Source organism: Melanotaenia boesemani, chromosome 1 (genome assembly GCF_017639745.1).
Source record: "Melanotaenia boesemani isolate fMelBoe1 chromosome 1, fMelBoe1.pri, whole genome shotgun sequence".
In the NCBI taxonomy this organism is placed as follows: domain Eukaryota; kingdom Metazoa; phylum Chordata; class Actinopteri; order Atheriniformes; family Melanotaeniidae; genus Melanotaenia; species Melanotaenia boesemani.
This window is the reverse complement of record NC_055682.1, coordinates 24,145,902-24,166,202: the sequence shown is the minus strand read 5'-3', so window position 1 is coordinate 24,166,202 and position 20,301 is coordinate 24,145,902. Positions and strand designations below refer to the sequence as shown.

Sequence of the window (20,301 nt, the reverse complement as noted above, 5' to 3'; positions counted from 1 at the left end):
GTCTTCATTCATGTCAACCATGAGGTGAATGAGAGTCCTTGATAGTATTTGCTGTGGCTGTTATGAATGAAGACATATGATGAGTAAGGAAGAATGAATCTCAGTGTTCAAGGGCATCGATACAGCTATAATTTACTGTGGTTAAGTTGTTCAGATCAGACTCCATTGTTCTTAACCCTGCCTTTGCTGCACTGGGAGGCCAAGTCAATACAAGGTCAGCTCCTACATAATAGGATTTACTCTGAATGAACAAGACATACAACCAACATTATTGGTTTCCAGCTGTTGATAAAGTGGAGCACCTGTATGGGGGATCTTTGTTTCATTTTCCTCTTACCTCTAGGGGACAGACAGACTAAAACTGTTTGGTTTTGAGATTTCACTCATTCATTTCCTTGCCTTTATTTCAATACACATTATATTAATACCCACTTGGATTCAAGAATAAGCAGATTAAAGATTGGTTTTTAAAGATAAATGTGACCTCACAAAACATTATTTTTGACTCTAACTCAAGATTTTATACACCACTTCACCTTTCTCAGCAGATATTTTTACTTGACAAGAATTCACGTGTTTCAGTAAGGTCCACTTCCCACGTCTGCACCTACTCATGTTGGTTAGCTGTTGAACATACACAACAGCAAAAGTTCATGACTGGCTGTTGTATTTGCTCTTTGGTTAGTGTTTGTGCATCACTACGCACCAACTATTTGTTAAAAAAAAGATTATGATGAAAATACAATGCTTCATGAACCAGCAGATTAGATAATTATGTGGAAATACAAAGTTTCACTATGTTTGCTTGGTGTGTTAAAATAGAACATTGTAAAGGCTTTCTTCTGCATTGAATTAAACTTTATTGAACTGAACTGAATTAAAACTTAAGTATATGGCTAATCCAATAAAGTTCATAGTGTCTATAATTTTCTATAGCTGATTTAGCTCTTATGTTATGAGAGACCGATATGATACAGATCAACTGTCGTCAAAACATGTCAGGTAGGCTTATGTTAAAACTAAGTTTCTGATAACATAAGAACTAAATAAGCTATTATTATATGACTCAGAGCTAGACCAGGCCACAGTGACAGTGGATCATTGGGTTTTGTAGGTTTTAGCTGGGGCTGAAGGATGCTTAATCAGAATCAGATTTGGGACGTTGTGTTGGACCAATGGGTTAGGCCTTTGTCAGGTTTCTCTGATTATTACACAGTTGCAGACTGCTTTGCACTGCTGCCGGAGAGCTGTTGCCATAAGGACTCATGTTCTCAACATTATTGCATGAGGCAAAATTAGGACCACAAGAATTTTTGGTGTCATCAGATCATAGCATTGTTCATATTCCGTTCCGTTTCCGAGTTTTAAAGCTCCTGTTTGTTCACACCACATAGCAGCAGGTGGTCTCATGTGACAAGATTTTTTTTTTTTTTTCCTCTTTTTTGGGGGTTTTACCTTGTCATGTCCCTTGACTCTGGCTCCTGCATTCTCATTAGTTGTGGCTCCTCCCTGACTGTTCACTCAACAATCTTTCCCATCCAACTTTTTCCCATATTGGTCCGCATTGCCGGCAGTAAGTTGGATTTGTTCCCAGTGGGGATTGTCCTCTGCCAAGGCTGTCCTTTGTCACAGATTCTGTTCATAACTTTTTTATGTAAAAAGTGGGTGGGAGAGGGAAGTCTCTCTGCTTATGCTACTGGCCCCATGACCCGACCCTGGATAAGTGGAGGAGAATGGATGAATCTTTCCCAGTTTTATGAAAATATCAAACACTCCACTGTCAATATTTAGATGTTTCAGCAAGTCCCACAAATCACATTTTTGATAATCATCATAATAATGGTGATTGATAACCACCAGTCAAAGGCTGATTCCCCTCCAGTCTGCGCCATTTCTTTGCAACTTCATCTGTGACGTGAAAGCCAGCTTTAACATCTTGTAGAGTGAACAGGACTTTAGGTTGACAGCATGAGTTTCACAACAGGAAATTTGAGTGTAACAGTGTAAAAGTTATTTGTTTCATTTGTCACTTGTAGACAGTGTGGATTGTTGGTATATCATTTCTATGCTGCTAAACTGAAAAGGTTTATGAAACATTTATATTTCAGGATTAGTAGCTGCTTTGCAAAAACATCCATGTTTAAAGCATTGTGGAGGTATTTAACTGCCCAGTATAAAAACACTGACTTAAAAGATTCCTTCTGGACCTCTCTACATTCTGTACAAACTGTACATTCCTGTGCTGTCCAGGAAGAAGAAGAAGAACTTTTAATATATCTGGAAGACAAACACATACACATATAATCCCACTCCCCCCTCTTCTTTTGAACAACTTTCTGTCCATCCTCTTTCTTTCAACTACATTTGCAGTGATCCAGGATGTTGATAATGTCAGCCTGGAGGGACAATACCAAAGCTTTGCCAGACTAATGGAGCAGCGGCTGGCAGAGCTGTTTATGATGGCGGGCCAGCAGGGCACTCGATTTAAACGAGCCACTACTGTGGGCAGCTACACCGTCCAGGTATGACACTCTTAGTTTCTTACTCTGTTTTACCTGACTGCCGTGTTATGTCAGTCAGAAGCCAATTGAGGCAAATTGTTTGGTGGGCTTGTTGCTAACGGTATGAATATTTCATAAGATATACACTTTGATAAGCACTTCTGCACGCACTTGAATGATTGCTTATGATCAACCCCATAATTAGGAGGTCCTCAGCTCATAATCTGCTAATTGCCCATCATAGCAAGCCAGAGGTTGAATCTTTTACTAAACAAGTGCTCTGTTCTGTTCTTTCTTAAGTTACTGCACACCAAAGTGCACAGATTCACCTTTGTTGTATTTACTGTAATGTAACCTGGAAGATTCAGTATCAGCTGGCTTCAAGTGTTCTCTAGTTCATGAATGTACATGCCTTTTCATTTCTAATCAGATGGTGAGTATCCGCAGAGTTTCGGGGTTAAAGAACCCAGCAGAGATGACATATTACGTCCAACGCAATGGCACTCCCTTATCAGGCACTTCAACTGCTAAGGTCCTGAACACAGTGGATTCTCAGACAATGGCACTCACCCTGGGCTACTTTGTCCAGCTGCAAGCAGAACGTAAGCACACCTTCCTTTTAACATTTCACAAGTAGGCAAATCGACAGACACTCTCACAGTAAGACATGCAAACCAAAACGCATGACTCATACTGAGTTTGGAAAGTAAGGCTGATGTGGGGTGAGGGGCATAGAAGAAAAGGTTTCTCTGTAATCTCTCTCAAATGCTCTCAGTGGGACAGTGTTTGTTTGGACTGCAGTGCTCCTCACTGCTAAGAGAAATAGGGAGAAAGGGTGAGTGCATGCAGCATTCTCTTATAGATTGTTGCCTGCAATAGCTGAATCAGGCACACTGTATGTGATGCTGAGCTGAGCGCAGTTTCACTTGGCGTGGGTGAGACAAATCCCTGTGCTTGTTTAAGTACTTAAAGCAGACTGCGTTTCATATTTCCAACAAATGAACCGCTGGACAAACAGTTATAATTTAATAATTAAGGTTGACATTATGGCAGATTATGAAGAGATGGTGAAAAAAATGTTTTTGCTTTTTCAGCTGTGGTCAAGAACCCTCCCAATAACCTCTGGATAATCGCTGCAGTGTTGGCCCCCATCTCAGTGGTTACACTCATTATTATCATCATCACAGCTGTGCTGTGCAGGAAGAATAAGAATGACTTTAAAGCTGATGCCATCGGTAACCTTAATCCCCGAGCCAAGGTACCCACCTTCCTCTCTCTACAATAGCTTTAATTAACACATGAGCGCCATTCATTTTCATGCTTAGTAAATGAAATAAGTTGTTGCTCTTTTGGTTTTAGATAATCTTAAAGGGATTTTTGGTTTATAATCTTTGAAGTTGGGCTGTGTAAACTATTTATGAATCCTCACTATTTTACCTGCAGTAAACAGCAGTCAGCACGCTCTGGAGGAAGAGGGTCAAAAGATTAGCTAAGCTAATAGCTGTTCAGAAAGGGGACACCAGAAGAGTGTTTAAAAGTATTTCACCATATAAAACTGAAAAAAATACTGTTAGTTTGAGTCAAATGGATTTTTAAACAGTTTTTACAGTTGTTTAGTCAATTATCACACTCTCTTAACTATGTTGTCACACATTGGCACAATAACTGAGCAATTTGTCCCTCCTTAATTTGTCAGGAGTCAAGCTAAATGTTTGGTTGGGATATGGTTTGACATCACTTTTAGGATAGGTTTAGAAGATGCTAGTCTCTTCATAATTATCACTTTACCTGTTTTGTAGTTGTTTTGGATTAAGACTGGTAGAATTGTTAGACCTGATCAACTGGAGGACAGGTAGGGAAGTTTCAGTGCAACAACTGTGCTAAAATATGTAGCATCATGACAAATGCCAGACAAACTTATCTCAGGCAACCACCAACACTCAAGTGGGCATCGTACTTCAGAACTCAGAGCAGCATGGGCTATGCTGGAGGTAGTGATATCCACTTTCTCAATGTTCTATATGGAGACAATGCCATTGTATAACTCTGCTTGGTATGCTGAGTGTATGAAGGTGATGCTCAATCCACAACAGCTGAAGTCATGGTAGACTAGAAACGGTCAGCTTTTGATGGCAGCGTAGGGCTTCTTGAAGGAGCCGTTTAAAGCTGTGAGAGCATGGAACATACTGAGCTTCTCCAAATTCTCAAAGTCCACGAAGGAAGCCACTTTATCAGACTTTTACCATTAAAATGGTGGTCTTTTAACAGGATTAAAACCCCTTGCCATGCGCTCTATGAAAATTGGGAGTAGTTATTTTGTTAGTTTAGTTAGTTTGGTAACTTGCGGTATTACATGTACTCTGAACTCTCTCCAGACAATAACATTCAGTCCTATGTTGACTTTTCTACTATCTCTTGTCTACCCTTTCTCAATTTCTTTTCCTCTCTTCCACTGATAATATCTCCTTGCGTTTATTTGCTGAATCAGCCATGGTGCATGTTAAAGTCTGCTGGCTAGCATGTGAAGCATTGTATTAAGCGAAACTCCATTGAAACATCATACGGTATCCAGGAAAAAAAATTGTGATATCAACTCCAGAAATGTACATAACAAATGTCCCTGTGCCATTAAATTAGTCAGAAATGCACAATGTTAAGGTCAGAAAGAGAATAGTGCATCTTTTGTGATGAACAATGCACAAAGTCAATTGCCACCTGCAGTGGTTACAATTGTTTGATAAAAGATCCTGGTCAATATGGAACACGAACCACATTAACACTGATTAAGATGTTCTCTCTTGTTTCAGATGGCCTATCGGAGAGATGTGGGTTATTATCACCAGGTATTTGTCTCTGTATTTCTTCTCATTATCAATCTGTGTTTTATTTCCAAGTCTCAGCTGAGCCAGCAGTGGGATTTACATGGAACTCTGTGCAGACAAAACACCGCTGATATATTTCAATAAATCCTGCTGTGCTGATGAAAACCAAGGATATAACAGCACTTCAGAATAACAAACCTTTTACAAAGGGATTTTCTTGGATGAAAGGCTGGTATTGCCTGTTCTTGTTATATCAGTCTCCAGATGGCAAAATTTGAAAGAATAAGCTGTACAAGGTACAGTTATTATGGGGCTATTTTTTTTTTCATTTTTCCCAAGCATAAAGACTGCTTTTGTCTGTATGGATACTTCTGATGTTTATTTTGTGCTGAAAACCACTTTCATTATGGTTGCATCAGGGGTCGTTACAATGTCCTGATCAAAATTACAGTTCCTCTGTCTGTTGTTTAGCTCTTGGTAGATGGTGAATACAAATGAATATGCAGAGTATCACTCCCTGCACATCTCACTGCTTTATTTATTGAATTTCATTAGATAGAAAGCTGTAAAATCTTCTGTATTAAACTCAAACAGCCCTTCAGTTGTGTTTGAGAGCAGTTATATACAGGTCCAGCAAAGCATCACCTTGTAAAAGATGCATCTGAACATCTTAATTTCATAAGAATACTATGAAGCATGTATATGTCTCCTGACAAACCCACATCAAATTACTGATAAAGTACACATCCAGTTAATACTAATGATGAATGCAAGCAGGGGAAAATTCTTAAAGTGCTCCAAGGTAGATCTTAAAATGTAAATGTTTCTGTCACAGTAATGCAAGTTCCTCTGCATTACTCAATAAAAATGGAAGCCAGCACATTTCATCATACTTGCTGGTTACACCAGTAACAGTAGCACTTTCAATGAAAATCACTGTGTGTCTGTATGTGTGTGTTACAGAGCTTAAATTTTCAGGGGAGCATCACACATTGATTTTTCACTTTGGCTGGACTGCTTTGTCATGTGTGCCTGACAATTTATGACACTGTGATGACAACAGTCCTAAATATTTCAGCGCATAGGTGTGTGTTTGTTTGCAGCGTGGCTCTGAACTTGATTGGCCTTTATTCTCTCTTGAATGTTACATCGAGTTAGGTATACTCTTGTTTGTCCTTCTTGTTATCCACAAATATATCCTTTTTTAAAATTCATCACATCATTTCAGCAAAAGTCTGAAAATCTCATCTTCTCACAGCCCCCTGTGAGGCATTTAAATGACAAGAATTTGGAAAAAACATTAAAAGAGCTTCAGTTTAGTCCATGCTAGACTATTTAAAGGCACAGCAGTGCAGTAATCCATGTTCTACCTTTTTAATCCTCTGGACATCAAAAAATATCCTTTTATGGCACTTATGCACAGCTAATGTGTCTTTGCTTCAACTTTCACCTAGAAGAAGAAATTAATCTTGAACAACCCCTATGTCTCTTTCCACCAGCCGGTCCAGGGTTTTGACTACGCCAAGCAGCACCTGGGCCAACAGGGTGGAGATGAAGAGACGCTGCCTGTCAGTCAGGATACTTTAGTGATGTCCCTACAAATTAGGGACACATCACTGTCACTAGAGAAGGCTCTGCAACAGGACGGGACTGCCAGCAAGAAAAACCTCACTGGTGACAAACACAAAAGGTACCACTGGCTCTATTTCCACTGTTCACCTCCTCATTTCTAAAAAGCTAAATGTGTTTTAACTTTTAACAGCTTCAGACAGTCTTTTTAATTAGGATGAAAAAAGATCTTATCTTATTTATATTCAGTCTAGCAGAGGCCGGAATCATTTTTGTGTTTGTATTATTTATGATGGCCATAATATCAAATTAAAAACTTTCTATTGTGTTCCAATAAAACAGATTACTTGCTGACTTGAAATCAGTCAAAGACGCAAAAAGCATTCAAACACAAAAAGACCTAATGTAGATAGATGTGTATCTATCTATCTATCTATCTATCTATCTATCTATCTATCTATCTATCTATCTATCTATCTATCTATCTATCTATCTATCTATCTATCTATCTGTCTGTCTGTCTGTCTGTCTGTCTGTCTGTCTACAAACGTGTTGTGATGATCAGACTTTGATAGATCCTTAGTTTTCACCCAAACAGGCTTCCCACTTTCACTCTGCTACTTCACTATCAAAGCACATGATGTCTTAACATGTGTATGTGACTGGTATTATTGAATGATTTTACTCATAAAATGAATGGCCAAGTTTAATATATACATATATAAAAAGTATTCTCAAAGAACTCAGCTGAAAACATATCATCAAAAAAGAAAATTCTACAATGATTTGCAAATCCTTGCTTATCCCCACCAATATCATATACACGTGTCAAAATCAGAAATACATACCAAAATATTCAGAACACAGTCACACATGTGTCTGAAAAAATGACCTTAGGTGCAGCTGATTTCTTGCTAGTTCTCCATTACAAGATAAAAATCAGGAAAAAAATCTGTCACAAATGATGCCCAATGCGCCCAGAGCTGCAGATGTAACATCAGTATACAATGGTAAGTCCTGTCAAAAGACTTTCAAAGACCAAGTGAGGGATTTTGAACTCTAAGCTGAGCATCAAGTATTTACAGCTTCAGTTTAAGTTAGAAATTCATATTAGTGTACCGATTAAAAGAGAAGAGGACATTGTATAAATCACATCTATGTTTTTGTTTTCATACAGAAGTAATTTGGCAGAAGAAAAATATCACATTATTCTTCTTTAGTAAACTCCTACCATTTAGCATATAATGTAGCTAACAAAAAGGCATCTGTTCTGCAAATGCAATTTGATTTGATTCTTGTTCTCTGAATCATCCATACATTTGGTCCAAGGCCAAACAACTGTTGTAAACACCAGCAGAGGACCGAGCGTAAAATCCTCACAGTAACCCAGTGTTATTACATTTTGTACACTTCAATGAATTTGAACACATTACACCTCTTTGCTGCCGCTGTGACGGATATGCGGAACTGGCTCTCTGCGGCAATGCTTCAATTAGAGCAGGGGAGGGTAGCCACTGTTCCACTGTCTCTCTTTTTGCTATTATCAATTTTACCAGACAATTAGGGGATAGACCACGGTGCTTTGATGTCACTGTCAGCCTTGTGGTCGTCTGAGCAGAGGCTTGATCAGCTCTAATTCTGGCTACAGTACATTGTTTGAAGGCAGTGAAACAAGAATTAGATAAATCAACTGTTTGTTCAGTTAATGCAGGAACCAGCTGTGCTTCACTCTGAACATGAATACTGGCTGGTTGGAAATGTACATGACACATATTTAATCATACATACACAATACAGATGGAGTGGATATAGAAATCAAGTATGCAGACACATCCCCCCCCCCCCCCCAAAGAAATAACAAAAAACAAAAAAAAAACATACATAGCACATTTTCTTTAAATCATATAATGACTTTTGGTGTCTTTGGCGTTATAACTTACGATAATTTACTCTAATTTCTGAGCAAAGCCGGTGAGAGAACAAAACCAATGTCTTGATTTAACTGAGGAGGTAGGATCTAGTGGCGGTTTTTTAATGAACAGTATCTTTTCCTCAAAGCAAACAAATACAGTAATATTACATTATGGTCACTGGACACTTGAGAGAGGAAGAGAGGAAGGTGAGGTTGTGAAAGGGAGGGATGACATAACCTGGCTGTGAGCCCAGCTTCCTGAGAGCTTACCGCCTTTCCTGTTGCTATGGTTACTTGCAGCAAGTTGCCAAGTGAAGATGGTTCCGTCATCAGCAACGAATCAGAGAAGCTGAATTCCAGCAGGGGCCTGACGGTGCCGAAAGTCACAGCACAGCAGAAACTGACGAAGGAGGAGACGCGCAAGAGGGACGGTGAGAGTCGCATTGTAGATGCAAATATGAATGATTATTCTGCTGCTCCTCTGCAGGCAAGGTCAGATGTGTCACACACACACAAAAAAAAAACTAAAAAAATATCTTTTTCCACTCTATCTTGAAAACAGATTTTACAGCCTCAATATGTCTCAAACACATTTAAAAGAATGCACTGCAGCTTTTCTTTATAGTCAGAAAGGTAACAGCTCAGCGGTAAGCAGAGATGGACCAAATGAATATGCATGAAATCAACACTCTGCTGACATGATACGGTATGTCTGGCGACTCAATGCTGTGACATAGCAGCACAGGCACATACACACATGCAGCAGTGCTTAATAGAAAAAGTACAGAAAAACCATGCAATGCATCTCGTGCTCTTCTAAGTAAAAGGCATTAAGATTTTGAATTATTTCCTATTCTATTCCTGTCTTCAGAAGCTAAATGCTGCTCATGTGGTGGGTGTGAGTTAAATTCATCTAACTCAGGCACTCTGCTTGGAAATTGAATCAAGCTTGCCAGATTATGATTTTCTTATTGGTTAAATGTGAATAATTCATCAGCTGAGTTAAGGGAAACTTGAACTGAATCCGGCTTGTCTGGTGGATCAAGAATGAAATTGCAAAGTCAGTTTTTGCCATTTATCAAACAGATGCACTGCCACAACCTTGAAGACTAAAGCTGTTTTTGCAATCTCTTGCCTCCATCCACCGCTTTATTTACTGACACGGGCGACTGTTGTCGATAGTGATGGGGTGTGGGGGTCAGACAGGAAGTATGACATTTCATTCCCCTTTAACTGACAATGTAACAATTATAGGTATTTGTTGTCTCTTTGTTTTGTGGACTCCTTTGTTCTTCAGATCCGTATGACACCTCCTCTGGCTCCCTGCAGCTCATTTCCATAAAGCCCATGGCAGCTCAGACCAACTACTCACACCCTGCGTCCTCTAACCGCAGTCAAGACTCAGCCATGGTCAATGGAGAGGTGAAGCATCTGGCACATGTCCACTTTTAGACAGATTATGTGGACTGAAATACACAAATACAGACACAAACCATTTGACAGATGTGCCCTCCATTTAGCAGGTCATGAAAACATTTTCCAAACTAGTGCCTCTATAAGAGTAACACGGTACTATGAGAAAACATTCTCTGGTTTTGTTAGAACTAGACTCCAGGAATATTTGGACATGGATATTTGTTATAACATTTGTTTCATAACCATATTCAACAACCCGTTATTTTAAAAATAACAAGAGCCCTTTTTACAGGCTCAGATGCGTATAAATAGCTAGTTTTGCTACTTGATTGAAAATTCTTTGCAGGCATCACCAGTTTGCACTAAAGATATCTTCCTTTATAATTTTTTCCAGCTGTGTGAAATTGTTATTTGTTCTTATTCTTTCTGCCTTTAGTTTATCTTCACCAGGTGTAATGCTGCCAAATCAAGTTGAGATCAAATAATCGACTCAGCCATAGCAGAATATTCCACTTCTTTACTTTCAAAACCTCCTTGCTTACTTACTTACTGCAATATTTTTGAGGTCACCTGTGAATATTGTTAAGCATCAACGAGTCAACTTTGTCGATATTGTCTGAATGTGAGCAGCTGATATCGCTAAATGCTGAATTCAGCTGCTTGTGGCTCTGCTTGCTATTGAAAGCCATGTTGGCACAAGCCATTACACGGCTTCCACGTATTTTAGAGATGACATTGTGTGCTTTAAATCTAAAGTTGTTTCAAGTTTTTTCCATCTTCTAATCTGGTCAACCTGTTTTGAGGCTTATGAATGGTTTGTACCTTGCAGTGAGCCCCTGTTTGTGATCTTTTTCTGGTAGACTTAGATAATGATATGCTATCTTCCTGAAAGTAAGTAGTTTTTCTTACTGTGACAGAGATTCTATGATTATTCCTTACCATCATCTTCAGTATACATCCAGTTTCTTTTTCTTATCAGAAAAAGCAAACTGGTCAGCAGAGTTCTTTTGTCTTTGCAAAATAATGAAAACCTGTTTCACTTAAACTAAGAACAAATTTGTACCTCGTGTAGCAGCTTGACAGTATCATCTTCTAAATATAAATGCCACATTTGAAATCAGCTCACATCTAAGTCTTGTTTTCAGAAACTGTTTAAACAAGCTGTTTTTTAGCTTTTGTTTTTTTCTGGTTAAACATGTTGAGAAACATGTTCGTACATTTTTTCATGTTTTTCATGTTCTGATAAGCTTAATAAACACACCACAATCAGCAAAAAGATGCTTGATTCCACTTTTGTTCTGATCTCTCCCTGTTCTGTTGTCTATGTTTTCTGTAGGTCAACTTGGCACTAAAGCAAAAATCAGACATTGAGCACTACAGAAACAAACTGAGACTGAAGGCAAAGAAGAAGGGTTATTATGATTTCCCGTACACCAATGGCACCAGCAGCGGAGGTCGAGCCCTGCCACACAAACAGCAGCCTGGCCATGAAGGGAGGGAAGCTGGTGAGCGTGGGAGACCACTGGAACCTGATGATGAGCGAGGTTCGACTTATGTCAAGTCTCACAGGAGGTGAGGAAGGAAGGGAAAAAGCAAGTGGAACCTTAGTTTGGGTGAATGTAAATAGAGAAAAATCCATGTTTTAAGAAGGTCATGCGTATGCACTTCATATGTTTTGATTGGGTTTAAGACAAGACTGTGTCTTCAAATGTTGGTATCATCCTGTATCAATGGGCAATTTGAGAGTCATCAGTTCCGTCTGATTTTCTTTAGGAGCTTCTTTAATAGAGATATGAGTATTAGCAGGGTGTTGAAAGATTCATCACACTGATTCTGTTCTTCTGCATTACGGAGGCACTTAAACATCGGCAGTCATTTAATAGACGGTGTTATTATTATTTTCCAAAATGGAAAAAAAAGAATCTTTCTTTTTGTGAGTTTGTGTGTTAAGACCGAATAAAAATGAAGTATTAACTAAAGAGATTTGAGAAAGAATCCAAATGCTTCACTTTGTACTTGTTTCTTTTGGAGGCAGTAATGACCTTTAATCTTTTTAGTTCTGATCCAACATGCTTGGTTCACCGTTTGCTTGGTAAGCGTTCCCATTCCTCTTGGCTGAAACAGTCAGGCTAAACAAGCTCTCTCCAGATTCAGCTCCGCACTGAACTATTCAGAGACATTTCCAGAAGCCACTCCAGTGAATTCAGGATGCTAGAACTCAGTTTTCCCTCAGGGTTGATCTATAGTTTCGTCCATCCTCCTCCTTTCCTCCTTACTGACTGCTCTCTCATTCCCTGTCACAGAAAATCATCCTTGCAGAATGATGCTGCACATCACAGTATTTTTTGCTGTGGGGATAGCTATTAATTAGATGATTTTCTCCAGACAGACCGTTGGGAATTGTGGCCAAATAGTTCAGTCGTCTCATGAGATCATTGGATTTTACTGTCTGAAAGGCAGGTGCCTTTTTCGAAAAATTTAATGAGCAAATGATGGCTTCTGTTTGGACTCTCTCCCATAGGTAGATGCTGGAATAATTGGAATCCTTCATAATGATCATTAGCTTATTGGTGACCTGTCAGGCCCTGATTATGCAATTTGACAGGGCAACCAGACCTAGAAAGGGGTGACTAATTTCTTTCTACATACTTTTAAGATGACCTAATTTTATTATTCCCTACATTGTCAGTATCTTGACACAGACCTGGCTTATAGTCCATTCTTTTGGCCTCATAGCTTGGTTTTCACTCTGACAGACAGGGCACTGTCATGTGCGTATGTTCTTGAATTTTTTCAATGAATAAAAATAGACAAATGTTGAGTCTTGCAGTTTTGTAGGGACTGCTGACAGAGGGATGTACCTGTTCATTTTTAGAGAATTATGTGCAGGTAAATGGGAATAAAGGAAAATTAAAGGAAATTAACCAATACTGAGATGAGTCCGAGACATAAAAGTAAAAACCAGAAAGATTCTGAAATTTCTCTGTCTGCATTGTGTAAAATGTATCCACATAAAATGTATTTCAACAGAAAGCACGTTTTCATCTCATCTTATGTGTTTGCCCGCAGAAGTGTTAATTACCATTTTTAACTTGCATCCTATTGAGCAACATGAGCCACTACTGACAAAATCCTTCTGTCCCTTGTCAGTGGCAGCACCAACAGTTTTCTGTCATTTTATTGTCTTCTGTTGTTATTTTACTTTGTACATTGTTTAACCAGATGCTTTATTGGCGCTACATCATATTCTGGAATAAGAAACTAAAAAATATTTCCATTCAGAACATTTGTAATGAATATTTGAAAGTTGTGCTACTTATGTCATTTGGTGTTCTCATGAAATATTCTAACATTAAGCATCTATTTTGTCTTTGTTACAACTCCTTGTAGCTTATTAAAAGGTGCAGCATTACTTTTTCCCCCATCTAGTTCATCGTGTCGGGTACAATAAAGTCGATGAGGTTTATTGCATCTCAGCCCTTTGACTCCAGGCACACTACAACTGATGGAGTAATTTAAAGGTTTCGAATTAATAACTACTGTACTTCAGGTCTGATTTCTATTGAATCCAGTCTTTACTCTAACTGGCAGACACTCCCAGGTAGGGCAGATGGCCTATCGCAGCAGACAAAGTCTGAGCAGTCCAAGCCCTGGAGGAACAGAGATGGACCTGCTTGTAATGAGAGAGAGACCCAGGAGAGGCATCCGCAACAGTGGTTATGATGTGAGTCACACGCAATCCTGTACGCCCAACTAAATCAGCCAATTAGTGGTTAAATAATAACTTCATATTTTACACGGCTATTTTAATAGAATACTCAAATGGAATATATAGAGTACATTGGAGTATTTGTGGGTATAATTGTTCCTATAATTGGCCTTGCTACTTTTAAGAGATTCCCTGATGGGGCGCAAAATCCACGGTCCTCATTGTCCAAATGCTTAGCTAAACCTTAAATGAGGCATTTAAGTTAGACAAAAAGAATGCGTTGCTTTTGAAGTTGCACTTTTTTTTAATGTAAAATTTCCCTCTTTATTTTTGTGAACACTGGTTACTTACTGCCCTGCTATGGTGGGACAACAGAATGCATGCTAAAAATAGAGTAAAACTTTGGAACATACCTTAATGATTACAAACACACTCATGAAGCCTGATATCAGCTTAATCCAAATCTAGAAATGCATTTTCACTCATTAACATGACTTTGTACCATATTAATTGCAGTGAGTTGCATGAATGTGTCACATTGTGTGAGAATATGGGTTAGTAGACAATCATTTTATACCCTTTAAAAATGCATGCGTAGCTTTTTAAGTGTACAAAAATATCAAGAATTGTCACCTACTTGTTTGAGCAACACTGAGGCAATTACTGATGATTTTTAGATAATGTATTTAGAAGTCCAGATGCCATCATTTTCAATGTTTCATGAAACACATACATGACATTTTTAAGAAATAAAAACCAGGGCTGATTCTGTACTTCACTGTCCTATTAAAGACAGTGACAGCTAGATATCCAACGTTTTCTGCTCAGGTGTGTTTTCAAGTGTGTAACAGCAAACTGAATGCAGAGCAGTGGGTTATTTATAATTAAGAGCAAAGACTTATAAGCTCCCATCGTATTGATATAAAATGCACCTCAGGATGGCCAGTTTGTGTCCCTACACTTACTGTTCCATTATGGTTCTGTATATGGCATTCTTTGGTCATGAATTCAGAATATTTGAGTGATCCAGCAGCCCATTCCTAAAAAAAACATTTTTATTCTCAGGACATGAGGGAAATATTTAACTGAACTCTCACTGACCTGGCAGCCATTTGACTAGTTACAGCAGGAAAAGCACAAGTTTAACTGGCTCTGGTGCTTTGCATTTTGGCACATGGATTATCTATGTGGAATGGTAACATTCTTGTCCTGCAAATGCATGTCATGTTTCTGCTCTGATGACCACTCTTTTTATATAAGATGTATTTTGTTCATGTTGGTTCCTTGAGCAAAATGCATCTCACCATCAAAAGAATCATATCACAGGCAATTCTTGACTACCCCTTCTATGAAATTGATTAGCTTGAGTCTTAGTTGGTTTGTGTTGTGGTTAAATTGTGAGTAGCCGGCTGTTTAGCTCTGATAGAAATATCTGTGACAATAGCCTGTAGAAACTACTATTTAACTTGTCAAAACTTCCTGGCCCTGTGGATTACAAAGGGACTGTTGGAGATTGTTGCTGATGCAAGTCTTAGCTGTTCTGTGCTGCAACGAGGCTGATTTATGAGATGGACTATGTTAGTTCTCCTGTAGCTTCCCTCTGTTCAAACAGAAAGTAGGGCAGCCTTAACTCATATATTTGTCATTGAATTAAAAATCAGAATAGATGGAATCTGTTGCTAAAAAAGAGCATATGAAATGGTGTGACGAGAAACTAGAAAATGTGAGGAAAAAAAGATGGGAGAGATAAAGGATGATTAGGTGGGAAAGTAAATTAAAATACATAAAAGATATGATGATGTGTGCAGTGTTGACACAGTGCGTTCTCTTAACTTAGATCCAGGCCTAAATCAAAACAGCGCATTATTAGTTGCGTCCTCTCTCTTGTGGTTTTCATGTCACAGACTGAACCAGAGCTGATTGAAGAGACGAATGTTGATAATTTGATGGGCCCGCGAGGATACATGTATGGCCGGGGCTTGAAAGGCCACTCAGAGACATCCACTCTGAGCTCACAGCCATCCATTGATGAAGTGCGACAGCAGATGCACCTGCTACTGGAGGAGGCATTCAGTCTGGCTTCAGGGGGGCAGTCCACATCCGGAAGACATACCCATCAACTCCATCCTGACCACTACAGCCCTGCACCGCCTCCCCTTCCTTACACAGAGGTGGTGACCAGCGCTCCAGGCACAATGAGCTGTGGGCGGGGAGGCCTGCAATGGGTATCACCTTATGGTGCAGACATGTATCAGTGTAGCCTTCCTAAACCAGTAAGTTGCCTCTGAGTATTGGCACTGTCTTGTAAAGTATGGGAGGAAAACCTGAACTTTAAATGGTTTTCATTTTGTTCTAAAGGCCTTCCGCTTCACCCAGCTTCCTGAGATGACCATCGGCTCTCCTCCACCTTTACCACCCCGCACTGGGCCTCCACCCAGGACCTCCTTAAGACGGTAAAGCTGAGGTCATGGACAGACACAATTATAAAATCCCTTACTGAAAAGTAAAAGGTGGAAGAAGAAAAGTGATTTGCTAAAAAAGTTTTTAACGACATCTTTATTGCATCAAAAGTTGCATAAGTCATCTCAGGGTTCTGTAGAACTTTAAGACATAATATTATAGAGAAAACTGAGCATGCATTTTGTGAAAGTGAAGAAAAAAACCTCAAATAGAATCACTGACTGAGGTGAGGTTTTGTGGCCATTGTGACTATAAGCCTTGTACAAATTTTAATATTAAACTAGTATGTAGAGAGATGGTGAGAATTTGGACCAAGCAGTTCGTTTTTCCATGTGGAGTGTATCTGCCATCTAGTGGTGTAATAACGCAGCAGCCTTTCCTTTATACCTCTGCAATCTCTGTTCAACTTAGTTCTACTTCAGACTTGGGGCCTAAGGGAAGGAACTCAGAGACATCTGTCACTGAGATGCGGAGTCAACACGAAAACAACCCATATGGGCCAACTACTAGAGCAGCACTTCCATCTATCACTGCAGAACAGCCTGTGTCAAACTACTCAGGTAAGCATATGAGGAGATGACTTAGCATTTCAAAAGTTGTCCATAATGGTCTTCCATCTGTGTCTGCATTTTTACTGTTATGTTTTTTAACAGTTGCTTAGAGAAAATAAAGCATTTGTTATATTTTAATAAATGAATGTGCTTTTCACTTTTCAACAGGAAACCCAATAACAGCCGTCTACTCCATCCCAGCCACTAGGCCTGGCTACTCAGAGTATTTTGTCTCCACATCACCCACCTCGTATCACAGTCCCTCTTGGATGTCCTATCCACCAGAACCTGAGGATGTTCCTCCACAATGGGCAGACTCTGTAAGGGAGCCCATTCTCATTCATTCATGAATCCACTGATAGTAATAACAGAAGACAAAAACAGGACCAGATGGCAAGATTAATTTCTAATGTCCACTTTAAGCATTTGTCCCAGTGTCACGAACAGCACATGACTGAACCTTTACAGTGGCTATTGAGAAAACTGTTGCATAATTGAGGATTTATCCAGACTTCGAGGAGGTTGTAGATGACTTAATCAAGTATTAGTAAGTGAAATTAAAGTGCTGAATCAAAACCTCACCATTTGGTTGTCAGCATGTTTTTCCATAACATCTGTTCAACCCTATACAGCCACAGAGTATGCTACAGTACAACAATACACCAGTTTATGGCTGTAAAGGAATAAACACTCAAAAAGCCAAACATAGTTGTTATCACGGGGAAATGCAGTATCTGTCATATGTTTATAGGACTACATAGATTGTTGTCTTTTGCATACGGTCTTATTTGTTCTGCTCAGACTTTATCCTCAAACATCTTTCTACCATCTCCTCTGTTTAACATTAGATAAGAAAAGGTCCATTTGTCCTGTTAGGTAAATCATGGTCCTTGTGTCCATGTCCTCCCCTGCACTGGGCTCTCCTTGTTTGTGCGGAATGACCTCCTTTTTCCCTGTCTGTGTGCCTGTTTCAACCAGATGTCCTCATGCAGTGTCTTTTTGCAGAACCAGTGTCATTTAGAAACCATTTGCTGAACAGAATTTAAGGCTGGCGTTGAGTGGACACAAGAAAACATGGGGGTAGTTGAGCAACTTTTCTAAATGTACATATTTTTTAAAAATTATTGTTTATTTCTTTTTATTTAAAGCCAATTTTTTGTTTTCATTATTTGTTTAAAACTCTAAATTTGATGTTACTTTTTTCATGTGCACATTCATTTATTTCCATTATTTTGGTCCATCTATAAAGTTTTATGGACATGTTTACCTATCACCTGTATCATTTTTTTTTAAAATCGTAGTTCAGGACGAATTGTTCACTCAGCATAATGAAAGATCAAAACGCATTCATCCAGCAGCGATTTTTAGAGGGTGGTCATAATTAAGTTGTTGTGTTGTGATACCCTATCCACTCTGTTTTCAGGTACCCTTGCCAGGATATGTAGAGGCTTTTCCCAATCCTCGTTATCCACAGGGGAGTCCCACCAGAATGGCCCTGCAATATAACCAGACACTGGAGCAGCCACCTACTGTCTCCAGCACAGCATCTGAGCAAAATCTGCCCCAGGTACTGAAGGACATGGACAGCATGCCCCTGAGCAGCCTCTCCACCTCTGCGCTTGTGCAGGCTATCAGGCAGGAAGTAGCCAAGCTGGCGAAAAAACAGAATGATGTGTTTGAGTTCTAGTTTAAATGTTGCTCTCACGTGTGCAGGAGATGGTGAACTGTCCATCAATCTACAACAGTGGCACACAAAAGAGGCACTCCTTCAGACTGATTTTTAATATTTGTACTGTTCAACAGACTGATCTTCTTTACCTGCAGATTATCCACTTCTTGATGTCTTTTCACATGTCATTGCTGGATTTCAACTTTTAGTTAATGGAAAAGATTATTTTGATTTTAGACTATTAATCCCATACTCTGCTAACGATGTCTCAAATAATCACACAGGTCTTTGTAGATATGTCAATAGGATATGCTTAATGTCAAGAATCAAATTTTTTTTTCCAGGATTGGGCCTTTGTTTTGGTGAATCAGCATCATTTGACAAGCGTAAAAGAGCAAAGTTGTTGTCTGTACTGAGAGGACCAAATTCTCCCTGTCAGATGGTTAGGTAAAAATCACAGTGTATATGAGCATGTACAGTTTAAGGACATCCTGTATCTAATCTCCTTTTATAGAGCGTCAGCTTAAACAAGACAGGCTACATCAACATAATCTCATACTGCATCCATGCCACATCAAAGTACCATTAATTTTTCAAAATTCTAATTAAAAAAATGTTTACATGTCAGATAGTAACACCATACCAACACAAACAATCACAATCAGTTGTCTAATTACTTTATTTAGAGATTTAAACTGTAGTTTTGGGTAATTAACAATGGACTAAACACACTATAAAAATAAATGCATTTTTGAGCTAATCTAACTAAACATCACATAGGATGCATCTTATGATGACGTAACTTACAGATGGGACGTTTTTGTGTCTGAAATGAGTAGTTTGTCACTGCAATACATGTGTGCACAAAATATGCAGAGCCGGTTAGCAGTGATAGGCCTTTTCTTTAAACTGCATTGTGTGGGTATTATTAAATAATTTGATTTAACTTTGTTGGTGGTTTTGTGCAGAGAATGACTTTCAAAATCCCCAAATGACAAACTTAAATTTAGTTAATATCTGCAGCTGGATGAACATTGTAGCGTGGCAATGTGATAATAAGTGCTGTGATTTTTAGGTGCCTATACTGTGCAACCTAAAAATGATATATGAATGATTTTCTTTGCTTGTGGCAGTAGGGCAAATGTTTTTTTTTTCTTCTTTTATTAATAGAATTAAGCTATAAAATTAGTAAGTCTATTGTATGTTTACTGCCCTTACAGTAAGACATATCTCTGGTATAAGTGAATACTGCAAGAATATTACAGAATTCATGTGAAATATTGGCCTGCCTAAGTGACTCAGATGCATTCTCAAGAACTTTTGGACGAGATGCACATTTCACTGTGCGCCCTGAGTTGTCTGGTTTGCAAGGTGCATAGTGAATACACCATGCACTGTGGACAATTACCTCAAAGGACAAATTTTTGTCATTTTAAACAGTTAAAAGTAAAAATGACAAAGCAACATAACAAGCCTTATCTTACCAATTCACATTGATACATCACAAGTCTTAACATATAAGAATCAGTTGAATTAAAATTAAATGAGAGAAGAAAGAAAAAAAATTAAACAAAGGAATCAAAGATTGCGATCCAGGCTCGGTGAAGTTCTGGGCAGAACACAATATTCTTTGACTAATAGGTCCTCCGAGCAGATGCTAAAGAAAAGACCAAGTCTTGTGACTTGCATGAA

General features: G+C 38.8%; 1 protein-coding gene across 1 annotated transcript in view; it reads left to right on the top strand.

Moving 5' to 3' along the window:
* Window positions 1-19,829, top strand: part of kiaa1549lb (KIAA1549-like b) — a 60,279-nt gene extending 40,450 nt beyond the window's left edge. The window contains exons 9-22 of the mRNA XM_041992994.1: window positions 2,371-2,522; window positions 2,932-3,103; window positions 3,596-3,759; window positions 5,309-5,344; window positions 6,823-7,013; window positions 9,105-9,235; window positions 10,102-10,226; window positions 11,557-11,792; window positions 13,812-13,944; window positions 15,834-16,202; window positions 16,288-16,382; window positions 16,801-16,949; window positions 17,109-17,260; window positions 18,364-19,829. Of these exons, the coding sequence (XP_041848928.1) occupies window positions 2,371-2,522; window positions 2,932-3,103; window positions 3,596-3,759; window positions 5,309-5,344; window positions 6,823-7,013; window positions 9,105-9,235; window positions 10,102-10,226; window positions 11,557-11,792; window positions 13,812-13,944; window positions 15,834-16,202; window positions 16,288-16,382; window positions 16,801-16,949; window positions 17,109-17,260; window positions 18,364-18,627 (2,369 nt within the window). The 3' untranslated portion in view covers window positions 18,628-19,829. The remainder of the gene's footprint in view (window positions 1-2,370; window positions 2,523-2,931; window positions 3,104-3,595; window positions 3,760-5,308; window positions 5,345-6,822; window positions 7,014-9,104; window positions 9,236-10,101; window positions 10,227-11,556; window positions 11,793-13,811; window positions 13,945-15,833; window positions 16,203-16,287; window positions 16,383-16,800; window positions 16,950-17,108; window positions 17,261-18,363) is intronic.
* Window positions 19,830-20,301: the final 472 nt, after the last annotated feature.